General features: G+C 39.2%; 1 protein-coding gene across 27 annotated transcripts in view; it reads right to left on the minus strand.

Moving 5' to 3' along the window:
* Window positions 1-243: 243 nt before the first annotated feature.
* Window positions 244-13024, minus strand: part of LOC110527951 (collagen alpha-1(XIII) chain) — a 114965-nt gene continuing 102184 nt past the window's right edge. For 24 of the 27 annotated variants that reach the window (XM_021609677.2, XM_021609614.2, XM_021609630.2 and 21 more), the window contains 2 exons: window positions 6491-6529; window positions 244-4347 (listed from right to left, as the gene is read on the minus strand). In XM_021609677.2, coding sequence (XP_021465352.2) covers window positions 4318-4347; window positions 6491-6529 — 69 coding nt within the window. In that variant the 3' untranslated portion in view covers window positions 244-4317. Of the gene's footprint in view, window positions 4348-4710; window positions 6260-6490; window positions 6530-13024 lie in introns of those variants that run through there. The other 3 variants (XM_021609687.2, XM_021609645.2, XM_021609805.2) reach the window with 1 other exon arrangement.

Raw genomic sequence — 13024 nt, forward strand, 5'->3', positions numbered from 1 at the left:
CATGGTGTTAATCAACGTAGAACCTGTTATTAAATACTGGCCATATTCGCACTTTGCATTGATACTGTAAATTTAAATATAAGCGAATGTCTTGATTACTTCTCTCAAACTCAGTTTATTAGCCTACCTTTGACCAGGTTTATCAGAATAAATGCTTTATACCAAAAAAAAGTCTGTCTACTGGAGATTATTTCCACAAGGTTTAATTGAGAGATGCTTCTAGCGACAAGGGTTAAAATGATAATTCACTTTTTTTTTTAAATTTATTTTTATTGACAATGTTCTCAAAATGTATTGAACAGGGAAATAATGATTGGCAATCAGTGACAAAAGCTGCCATTTATGGTTTATAAAAACAGTTTCTGGAAGAAAGAAACAGCACCTTAGACAGCATAACTCTGTATTACATTTTTTTTACTGACGACTCACATTGACTCTCAAGAAACAAAATGTTGACACCTCAATTCAATGTTCAAATGTTACATTTCATTCATTTTCAAGAGTCTGTAACAGCAGAGGAAATTACAAAAGGTCACTTAACTGACATAATTCCTAATTTTGTGCAGAAAATGGCATATCAAATAAATTCCCATAAGTATTTTGCTGAAACAGAACATAAGTTTGTAAAATGTCAAGGTTGCTGTCAAATAGTAAATAACACTTACAAACAAAAATATCAGCATGCAGATGGTTTTTACATCAAATGCATTGAAATAAATGCCCTCATATCCGTTCTCAGTTAGCTACTGAAACTGATTATCACACAAACTGGTTTTATAATATTATACATCTTGATTTCTACCTAGCACACTACATAGTAGATAGTTAAGAAAACAACTCAATGAATGTCAACGGCAGGTTAACTATAACGCAGTACTATATAACGGTCTTCTAAAATGGTTTCTATGACCATAACTATCTCTCTCCTAAACTGCTTTAAATACACATAATGGTGATGACATCAAGAAGTGATACATCCACTTAATACAAAACAGAATGCATTGATCATAGACTGGCATAAACATATCTGTAATGTCGACTAAAGTGATGAATCCAATAACGTTACAGTGGATACAACACCATTCCTCAAACAAATCTGTGTACTCTTCACATGAGAAGGCATTAACTGTAAATTGGCTTTGACTAAAATCAAGAATGAATTGAAGACATAATTGAAGGGTTTTTGTGAAGTGTTTTTCAGTAGAAACACACATATTCACAAAGGACCACATGTCGTGCTCAGGTCCAGAAATAACTTCACATGACCTATCATCAGTTACGTGTTTTTTCATGAGTGACATGTTCTAAGATATTATGTGTTAAATAGTTATATTTGAAGTATGCATAATTACATGAAGAGTACACTTCATATATAAATACAGTAAAAGATGAAGACAAAGTCAACTGGGAAATGTATACCAAGAAATATAATACAAACATGTAATAATTATGTCCAGAGAAGATATTGTAAAACTAAAGAGTACTGCCATTGTGCAAAATATCAGTGAGAAAAAGCAGAAATTAAATTCACACAAACTTTCAAAGATGACCGACCCTACAGTAAATGAACTAAGGTGAAATAGTGTTTTGAATACATTCTTACAAGAGAATGAATGATTCTTTGAATATAGCTACTATCTTCATAGGAGTACTCAGCTTAATAAAGGACTGTGGGCGGTAGTGTGACACATTTACTGGGGACGATGGTTTGAAAGATTTGAGGTGAACCAAATAATCTTATAATCAAATGAAAACCTTCAAAATGGCCTAATTGCACATCCATTATGTGTCATTGCACGAAAGCGCTCCACTAAATAAACATGTTTCCAGAATGATTTACATCCTTGGGAGGAAGGCTGCTTGTTTTAGCACCTTTGTTAAAGAAAACAATAAGGCAACACTTTACATTAATTTGAATTTACAGTAATTACTTTAATACAGTAACAGCACTTGACTTGATCCACTTTTATATAAAGGTCGTGTTATAGGAGCTGTTCGTGTGTAATTACATGTTAATTCAAATTCATAATCAATAGGGGCAGTGTAAAGCCTAATTCTCAGGCAAACATTCCAAACAAATTAACTATCAAAATGGTTTTTTTTATCAGAATGTTATCTAAAATGGTTAGATCCTTTTGCCTTTAGACTACATTTCTGTTACCAATTCGTGTCAGTAATGCTAGAGTGGTCTCAATCGTCCACCCCCACTGCCTGCCTAGGTCAATGTGGCCTTTATCAAATCTAAAGAACAACCACAATAACTGACCCTGGTTTGCAACACACAATTTTGGATATGAATATGGACTTGTGTTGTATTCACCACTTTGAATATTCAAATTATTATCGTATGTGCATTTTGATTTGAGGTGTGAGGAGGGTTAGAAGACAGTTGTCAATATGACATAAGGAATGCTTCTGTTGCGTTAAAACATAGTAAAAGGCACAAGATATCGTAGTCGTTGACAAGATGGACATATTGTCAGTTCAGTCTTCGGACTTCGTTTTCACACAAGAATGCTATGAAATTGTTGCTACATTTTTGGAAGAGAAAGTAATAAAATACCTTTACCTCAACTGCTCAAATCAAAATGAGTTTCACAAGGTCAAAATGTCATAGGCGACCTAAATAAGCAATTCATTGGATTTAAAATGGTTCTAAACGTCGGTTACCAGCTGTCCAATAGCTTCAAAACTGGTCTTGTGCCTCCAGCCATGACACGTCACACAATCCTAAACAAAAGACCTTCAAAAACAGGGGTTTTCTTTCGTCAGTATGAAAGCATCATTTTTCATGACACAACATGTTTAGAGTAGCTGTATAATGTCAAAATTTGACATAAATATTTGCCCACGATAAAAATCTGCCTTCTTTATGGTTCATATTTTACTTCAAAGGTGACAAACAGTTACACCGAAGCCCACCGATTCATACAGACAGGATAAAGGTGTTGAACTTATTCCTGCTGAAATTAGCTGCCCAATTTGATTCATGATGACTTGCATTTAGTGTGGCATTCCTCAGGAATCTTATTTTAGGGTAAATTAGATTATGGTACTCTGGCTCTTACAAACTGATATGAATCAGGTTATTCCAGATTATAAACTGGGTGGTTTGAAAGCTGATTGGCTGAAAGCTGTGGTATATCAGACCGTATACCATGGGTATGACAAAACATGTATTTTTACTTCTCTAATTACATTGGTAACCATTTTATAATAGCAATAAGGCACCTTGGGGGTTTGTGGTATATGGCCAATATACCATAGCTAAGGGCTATGTCCAGGCGCTCCGCGTTGCGTGTGTGTGTGTGAGAACAGTCCTTAGCCATGGTATATTGGTCAAATACCACACCTCATCGGGCCTTATTGCTTAAATACTCATTAAAAGTTATCAGTATGACTGCAGACATGTATTATCTAAGACAGTCTAAAACAATAGAGTATCTATGTTGAGTAAAAACATTTTGGGATAAAATGAGAGGCTCCCATGTCACATCAATATAATATATATACAAGAACATGGAGTGAGCGCTTTAAAAAAATTGTGTGAACCCTCTCCTACTGTACACTACTTACTCTTACAGCATTGATATATGGTGAGTTTTACATCTCGGTACAATAATGTGAATAAATGTAATATACGTCTATTAGACATGTATAAATGTATACCAACAAAATGCTGGTAATAAAGTTCTTCCTTGGGAACAGGTCAGGCCACATAGCTACATAAACAGTATGTTATATGCCTGCAACACCCAGGATATTAGAGAAGGCAGTGAGTTTGATATCAGGAATCATCAAAAGCATTTCCCTTTGTTTTTTGGTTTGTCTTGGAAACACATGAACACAGAGAGACTACATCTGTCTGTTCTGCGAGCTGCTCTGAATTCTTGAATCACAGTTGTTGGTGTCAAATAAAAAACAGGAAATTGTACACTATAAAAAGTGAATGTCTCACTTTCACACAGTGAATAAAGATCTACATCTCAAAGAAAAGCACATATCTCAAATAAATGCGTCTCTATCGCTTTGTGGCTTTGATGGCTTGTCCAACCCGAGGAGCCTTCAGCAAAGAACTGCAAAGGAAACTGAAATCCTTTTGTTTCGGAGTCTTATTGAAGTCAGTCTGCTCACTGCTGCGACTGGAGCCCCCCCCCCCCCCAATATTACTGCCTCTGTGTTCAGCCGGCTGGAAAATCTGTGAGTAAAATGACAACCCCAGGTGGGGTCAAAACTCAACGATATCTCCAAATGCCTTCAAGTTTCCATCCTGCAGCTTTGAGCGAAACGTTGTTGAGCAGATCTCTTGAACCTCTACTACTTGGCCAGTTGGAAAGGATTTTGACCCTTTCAAAGAAAAAGAGGTTTGTGTCAAGGGATAACTCTTTCCATACTAGCAATCTATAGTATATGCTTTTTACCATTCCTGTGTCGTTTATTGTATATGCCAGTTCAAAGAACTCACCTCAAACAGCACAATTCATGCTTTTTGGCACACACACACATTCAGGTTACTACAAACCATGGCAGAGCAATGGAAATAGCAGACTTCAATGCACACTTAACACAATTCATGTGAAATGAAACATTGGCATGATACAACACTCCTAAAATGCATCCCCAGATCCCAAACTCTGCATGGTCTTCAATGAAAGGGATGCCATAAAAAAAGGTATATGTTATTTTTAAAGCACACAACTGTACTGTATGTACTATAAAAAAAATAGGTTTATTTCTGATTGTCATTTTGAACATATAAAAGTCAACAAACATTTAAATGTCAATTTGAACAGATTCTCAATGATTTCTCATGAACTTTGGGTGGAACCTATAACAAGGAGAGCAAGGCAGGGGAACATGGCACACGTTAGCATGAGGTATAATAACCTGATGAAGACTTTATTAACAGGTGGTAATCTCTTAATCTAGCTATACATTTCCAGGCAGATCAGAACACAAAGAGAGCTTCTTTTTTTTAAAAGTTTTACAATGAGCAGTGGCAATGGACCAACTCTACTCCAGTCCCCTTCATCCATCTCTTCAATACTGATTCATAAACACAGTTAGCAAGGGGGACGTAGGTCACTCCCTCTTAAAGTACAGCTGCAAATAACTAGTCTGGTATTTCTTAACAAGATCTTCATTGTCCATTAATAGCTTTCTTCATATAAATAGATGGATGCGTTACACTGGGCGTAGAGGCAATGTGGCAGCAGGATGCCTTAAAGGTCAGCAGCAATATTTCAGTCATCCAAGAGAAAGCTTGTTACATGGGTTTGTATCAATTTGATAAAGTTCTAACAAAAAAAGGCAAACAACTACAGTTAAATAGAGCCTGATAGTCAAAAAGCAGGATGATGTGGCCCCTTAGAGTTGGTTAAAAATATATATTTACAGATGACTTGGAGAAATTGAGGCCAGGTTATACGTGAAGCTATACCGTAGCTTAGAATGGTTGGCCATTCTGGCTGTGAAACTACTCAGCCAGTGAAAGAGCAGCAAATGCTAAGTATTTGTTCTCTGTTTCAAAATTGCTGTTTTGCTTAGGGGGAAACAACTAAAGCTTCAATTGGTCAGGCAATCTCAGTTGAAACCCCTTCATGAGATAAAATGTTTCCCTTTTAGAGACAACGACAAAATGTGCTAGTGTGGCATGCTGGATATTCAGGATACGTTATGGGTTTATGATAGCAGAACCCTAAACGGTTAAAAGAGGATGCGCCGAGAACCATGGGCATCTGTGCACCAGTGATTAAAATGGCTATACTGCACAGTGCAGACTAAATACAGTGCTGTCTGTCACCATGACGTGAGTTGTGTACATATTTAGACAGGAACATTTGCGGGGCTGTAGGTTTTCATCATTTTGATCTCTACAAAGAGGGTTCAACTAAGATATTTTAAAAAGCCAACACTTCATCTTTCCAGCCCCACAACTCAGTGCAGCATGGTCACAACAAAACAAAACAACAGGATACAATAAGTTAATAGGCAATATCTGTTCACATTATGCACAAATATCATGCATATGTAGCCACATTATAATTTCTTCCTTATCCAAACATGTTGACATAATGCATAGCTATTAAATCCAATACATAAACATTATTACAAGTAATACAAATAAACACTCTGTACAAAGAACCTGGCATATTTTTATGATTTTCTTTTTTTTCTCGTCAGTATAAGAGAGCACATAAAAAGTACAAAAATAAATATTCTATGTACAATCACACATGCCACCCCGAAGTTATCGTTACTGCAAAGAGAAGGCAAAAAAAAAACACACATTAGTTCATGCAACGTTCATTGAGGATACAATGAACATGAATACAACTAAGCACTTTTCTACAGTATTAATGAAGTAATGACAGATGATGTTGATTATACTGGCACGGGGATAATACAAAAGGCAGAACTACCAAGCACTTAATCAGCCCAAGATGCAGATAGTGTACATTCACAGCAGGATATCAACTCTTTCACTTACTTTATTCCAACACCCTGATACTGGTAAGCCATCATCCCCCTAAGGAAAGAAAGAGAGGGAGTGAGTCATAAACACTCTGAGGTAATGCTTTACATGAAAGGGATAGTTCACCCAAATGACAAAATTACATTTTATAGACAAAGTATGACAGCAATCCATGCTTTGGTTTAGTTTCTCCTCACACTCTTTCCACATGCTAACATGTTAGCATTTGTGGCACAAATCTCCCTTAAATCATGGGACCGATATTACAATTTTTCACACATCATATTCAAAATCTATAAGTGACTCTGTTGAGTTTCACAATCATTTTTAGATACTTTCGGAGGATTTGGACAAGATGCGCGGAAAATTACAATATTGGTCCCATGAGTTGAATGAGATTTGTGCCACAAATGCTAAAACGTTAGCATGTGGGAAGTGCCAACGCATGGATATACCAACGCATGGATTGCTGTCATACCTTCTCCATAGACCGCTGACAGGTTAAGGAAACCAATGTGTAATTTGGTCATTTGTGTGAATTATTCGTTTAAGTTGTTCTGACACAGACTAACTTAATATAAAGTGTTACTCAAACTGCTAAAACTGTAGAATGTGACTTTCTGTACAGTATAACCATGCAAACACGCAAACATGTACACAAAACACAATGCAATTTACTGTTGAATAAATACTATTGTGTGTGTATAATATTTATGCAATGTACTATGCATATTGTGTTAAAAAGCATCAACAACCAGCCAAACAACTAGTGGTACAGTAGTAGATGTGTATTTGTAAAAACATGACTCCATCGTCTGAATTAATTCAAAACTTTAGCAATAGGGTTTAAACACAGCCACTGGGCTGTTATTTTCTTTCATCTGGCATCTTCTATGAATGAATCAAACCGTCAACCTCTTTTTTTCTCTCCTTTTCAATACATAAACAAAACAGCGTAGAACTAAAATCATTGAGGAGGCCCTGTTTTTTTCCCCAAGAGAATATTTCTCAATACAGTTCTGTTGCCCAAAATGGTAAAGGATAAGGTGGAGGGAAAAGGAGCCATGCGAGTGGTAGTGGAGAAGACAGGGATACAAATAAGAAAAGTATGGCTATTAACTTTCAAAAAGTATTTAAAGTCACTTAATGGGTCCTGGGTTACTATGATCAAGAACATTTATTCTGTCGCACACCACTAATTACTGTTGGTGTTCTGCTGCCCTTGCAAGAAAAAATACAATTTTCAGCAAATAAATGATTAGTTAGTTTAGTTTATCTAAACAGTAGTACATTTGTAGTTAACAGCTTGATCAACAGCTCCAAGTGTGTGCATGTCTACTCTGTAAATAAAGGCATTGCTCTTCTCAAATCAAATCAAATATTTGTCACATGCTTTGTAAACAACAGGTGTGGACTAACAGTGAAATGCTTAATTACGGGGCCTTTCCCAACAATGCAGAGAAAGACAATAGAGAAATAAAGGAAAGTAAAACACGTAATTATATACAGTATACCAGTACTGAGTCGATGAGCAGTGAGTGGTATGAGGTAATTGAGGTAGATATGTACATATAACTACGAATAAAGTAGCAGATAGTAAACAGTATTAGTAGCAGCAAATCAAAATCAAATTACATTTAATTTTATTGGTCGTGTACACATATTTTGTAGATGTTATTGCAGGTGCAGTGAAATGCTTATGTTTCTAGCTCCAACAGTGCAGTAATACCTAACAATACACACAAATCCAACACATTAAAAGAAAGGAATTAAGAAATATCTGAATGAGCAATGTCCGAGTCCGGAATATAAATATGTATATGATGCTGTGTATAGACAGTATATGAATATAAAAGGTGTGTACAGCAGTAGTTATATAGGATGAGCCTTGACTAGAATACAGTATATACATATGAAGTGGGTAAAACAGTATGTAAACATTATTAAAGTTACCCGTGTTCAATCACTATGTACCAGAGGTCGACCGATTAATCGGAATGGCCGATTAATTAGGGCCGATTTCAAGTTTTCATAACAATCGGAAATCGGTCATTTTGGACGCCGTTTTTGCAGTTTTTTAATTATTATGTTTTTACACCTTTATTTCATCTTTACTTAACTAGGCAAGTCAGTTAAGAACGGCCTAGGAACGGTGGGTTAACTGCCTTGTTCAGGGGCAGAATGACAGATTTTTATCTTGTCAGCTCAGGGATTCAATCTTGCAACCTTACGGTTAACTAGTTCAACGCTCTAACCACCTGCCTCTCATTGCACTCCACGAGGAGCCTGCCTGTTACGCAAATGCAGTAAGAAGCCAAGGTAAGTTGCCAAGGTAAGTTGCTAGCTAGCATTAAACTTAATCAATCATAATCACTAGTTATAACTACACATGGTTGATGATATTACTAGTTTATCTAGCGTGTCCTGCGTTGCATATAATTGATGCAGTGCACATTCGCGAAAAAGGACTGTCGTTGCTCCAACGTGTACCTAACCATAAACACCAATGCCTTTCTTAAAATCAATACACAGAAGTATATATTTTTAAACCTGCATATTTAGCTTAAAGAAATCCAAGTTAGCAGGCAATATTAACCAGGTGAAATTGTGTCACTTCTCTTGCGTTCATTGCACGCAGAGTCAGGGTATATGCAACAGTTTGGGCCGCCTGGCTCATTGCGAACTAATTTGCCAGAATTTTACGTAATTATGACATCGAAGGTTGTGCAATGTAACAGGAATATTTAGACTGATGGATGCCACCCGTTAGATAAAATACGGAACGGTTCCGTATTTCACTGAAAGAATAAACGTCTTGTTTTCGAGATAATAGTTTCCAGAATCGACCATTTTAATGACCTAAGGCTCGTATTTCTGTGTGTTTTTATGTTATAATTAAGTCTATGATTTGATAGAGCAGTCTGACTGAGCGATGGTAGGCACCAGCAGGCTCATAAGCATTCATTCAAACAGCACTTAAGTAAGTTTTGCCAGCAGCTCTGCTGTTTATGACTTCAAGCCTATCAACTCCCGAGATTAGGCTGGTGTAATCAATGTTAAATGGCTTGCTAGTTAGCGGGGTGCGCGCTAATAGCGTTTCAAACGTCACTCGCTCTGAGACTTGGAGTAGTTGTTCCCCTTGCTCTGCATGGGTAATGCTGCTTTGAGGGTGGCTGTTGTCGATGTGTTCCTGGTTCGAGCCCAGGTAGGAGCGAGGAGAGGTACGGAAGCTATACTGTTACACTGGCAATACTAAAGTGCCTATAAGAACATCCAATAGTCAAAGGTTAATGAAATACAAATGGTATAGAGAGAAATAGTCCTACAATTCCTATAATAACTACAACCTAAATCTTCTTACCTGGGAATATTGAAGACTTATGTTAAAAGGAACCACCAGCTTTCATATGTTATCATGTTCTGAGCAAGGAACTTAAATGTTAGCTTTCTTACATGGCACATATTGCACTTTTACTTTCTTCTCCAACACTTTGTTTTTGCATTATTTAAACCAAATTGAACGTTTCATTATTTATTTGAGGCTAAATTGATTTATTGATGTATTATTTTAAGTTAAAATAAGTGTACATTCAGTATTGTTGTAATTGTCATTATTACAAATACATTTTAAAAAATCGGCATCTGCTTTTTTTGTCCTCCAATAATCGGCATCGGTATCGGCGTTGAAAAATCATAATCTACATAGGGCAGCAGTCTCTAAGGTGTAGGGTTGAGTACCGGGTGGTAGCCGGCTAGTAACAGTGACTAAGTTTAGGGCAGGGCGGAGGCCGGGTAGTGGTGACTATTTAACAGTCTGATGGCTTGAAGATAGAAACTGTTTTTCAGTCTCTTGGATCCAATTTTGATGCACGTGCACTGTTTCCGCCTTCTAGATGGTAACGTGGTGAACAGGCCGTGGCTAGGGTGTCTGAGGTTCTTGATGATCTTCTTGGCCTTCCTGTGACACAGGGTGCTGTAGATGTCGTGGAGGGCAGGCAGTGTGCCCCCGGTGATGCATTGGGCTGACCACCTTCTGGAGAGCCCTGCGGTTTTGGACAGTGCAATTGCTGTATCAGGCAGTGATACAGCCCGACAGGATGCTCTCAACGTTGCATCTGTAGAAGTTTGTGAGGGTCTTTAGGGGCCAAGACGAATTTCTTCAGCCTCCTGTTGTTGAAGAGGCGCTAATGGCGGCCACGGTGAAGACAGCTCACAGTCGGTGGCGGTACTGGGTTTTCCTCGAAGCAACGAAGAAGGTGTTTAGGTTGACCGGGAGCATGGCAATAGTCTCCGCTACATGGCTGGCTTTGTTTGAGTATGTGAAAAATCTAAAAAGTTTGTGCAAAAACGGTCATGCAGATAGCCCGGGTAGCTATTTGGTTAACTATTTAACTGACTATTTAGCAGTCTTATGTCTTGGGGGTAGAAGCTGTTCAAGGTTCTACCAGGATTGGTTCCAGACTTGATGCATCGGTACCGCTTGCCGTGCAGTAGGAGAGAGAACAGTCTATGGCGTGCTGGGAGTCTTTGACAATTTTTAGGGCCTTCCTCTAACAAAGCCTGGTATAGAGGTTCTGGATGTCAGGGAGCTCAGCCCCAGTGATGTACTGGGCAGTACGCACTACCCTCTGTAGCACCTTGCGGTCGGATGCCAAGCAGTTGCCATACCAAGAGGTGATGCAGCCAGTCAAGAAGCTCTCAATGGTGCAGCTGTATAACTTTTTGACGATCGGAGGACCCATGCCAACTCTTTTCAGAGTCCTAATGGGGAAGAAGCATTGTTGTGCCCTCTTTACGACTATGTCAGTGTTTTTGGACCATAATAGATCCTTAGTGATGTGGACAACGAGGAACTTGAAGCTCTCAACCCACTCCATTACAGCCCTGTCGATGTGAATGCGGCGTGCGCAGCTCTCCGTTTCACTCTCTGACGTCAACCCTATAGGCGAGGGGGTGGGCAACTCCAATCCTCGGGGGCCTGATTGGTGTCACACTTTTTCTCCATCCCTAGCAAACACAGCTGATTAATCAAATTGCATTCTAAACTGAAGATCATGATTATGTTATTATTGGAGTCAGGTGTGTTAGCTGGGGCAAAACTGTGACACCAATCAGGGCCCTGAGGACTGGAATTGCCCACCCCAGCTATAGGCTGTCTCATCGTCGTTTGTGATCAGGCCTACCACCGTGGTCGGCAAACTTAATGATGGTGTTGGAGGAGTGCGCCCCACGCAGTCGTGAGTGAACAGAGTACAGGAGGGGACTAAGCACGCACCCCTTAGGGGCCCCCGTGTTAAGGGTCAGCTTGCCGGATGTGTTGTTGCCTACCCTCACCACTTGGGGGCGTCCCGTCAGGAAATCCAGGATCTGGTTGCAGATGGAGGTGTTCAGTCCCAGGGTTCTTACCGTGGTGATGAGCTTTGAGGGCACTATGGTGTTGAACACTGAGCTGTAGTCAATGAACAGCAATCTCACGTAGGTGTTTTTCATTTGTGCAAGTGGGAAAGGGCAGTGTGGAGTGCAATAGAGATTGTGTCATCTGTTGATCTGTTGGGGCAGTACGTGAATTGGAGTGAGTCCAAGGTGTCTGGGTGTTGTTGATGTGAGCCATGACCAGCCTTTCAAATCCGTTCATGGCTATAGATAAGAGTGCTACGGGGCGATAGTCATTTAGACAGGTTACCTTGGCGTTCTCAGGCACAGGGACTATGGTGGTCTGCTTGAAACATGAAGGCATTACAGACTGAGTCAGAAAGAAGTGAACATGTCAGTGAAGACACCTGCCAGCTGGTCCGTCTAGCTCGTAATGTAGGTTGGCATCACTGGGAAGCTCATGGCTAGATTTCCCTTTGTAATCCGTGATAGTTTGCAAGCCTTGCCACATTCGACGAGCGCCAGAGCCTGTGTAGTAGGATTGATCTTAGTCCTGTATTGATGCTATGCCCGTTTGATATTTCGTCGGAGGGCGTAGTGGGATTTCTTATAATTGTCCGGGTTAGTGTCCCGCACCTTGAAAGCGGCAGCTCTAACCTTTTGCTCAGTGCAGATTTTGCCTGTAATCCATGGTTTCTGGTTGGGATATGTACATATGGTCACTGTGGGGACGATGTCGTCGATGCACTTATTAATGAAGCCTGTGACTGATGTTGTAAACTCCTGAATGCATATGAATGAATCCCAGAACATATTCCAGTCTATGCTAGAGAAACTGTCTTGTAGCTTAGCATCCCCTTCATCTGACCACTTCCGTATTTAGCGCATCACTGGTACTTCCTGTTTGAATTTTTGCTTGTAAGCACGAAGGAGGATAGAGTTATGATCAGATTTTTCAAATGGGGGGCGAGGGAGAGCTGTGTGTGGAGTAAAGGTCATCAAGAGTTTTATCACCCTGTAGTTGTAAAGGTGACTTTCTGGTAGAAATGAGGTACGACAGATTTCAGTATTCCTGCATTAAAATCACAGCCACTAGGAGTGCCACATCTGGATGAGCATTAAGGCACCATACAGCTCGTTGAGTACGGTCTTAGTGCCAGCATCGGTTTCTGGTGG

This window comes from Oncorhynchus mykiss, chromosome 1 (assembly GCF_013265735.2).
Source record: "Oncorhynchus mykiss isolate Arlee chromosome 1, USDA_OmykA_1.1, whole genome shotgun sequence".
Lineage (NCBI taxonomy): Eukaryota > Metazoa > Chordata > Actinopteri > Salmoniformes > Salmonidae > Oncorhynchus > Oncorhynchus mykiss.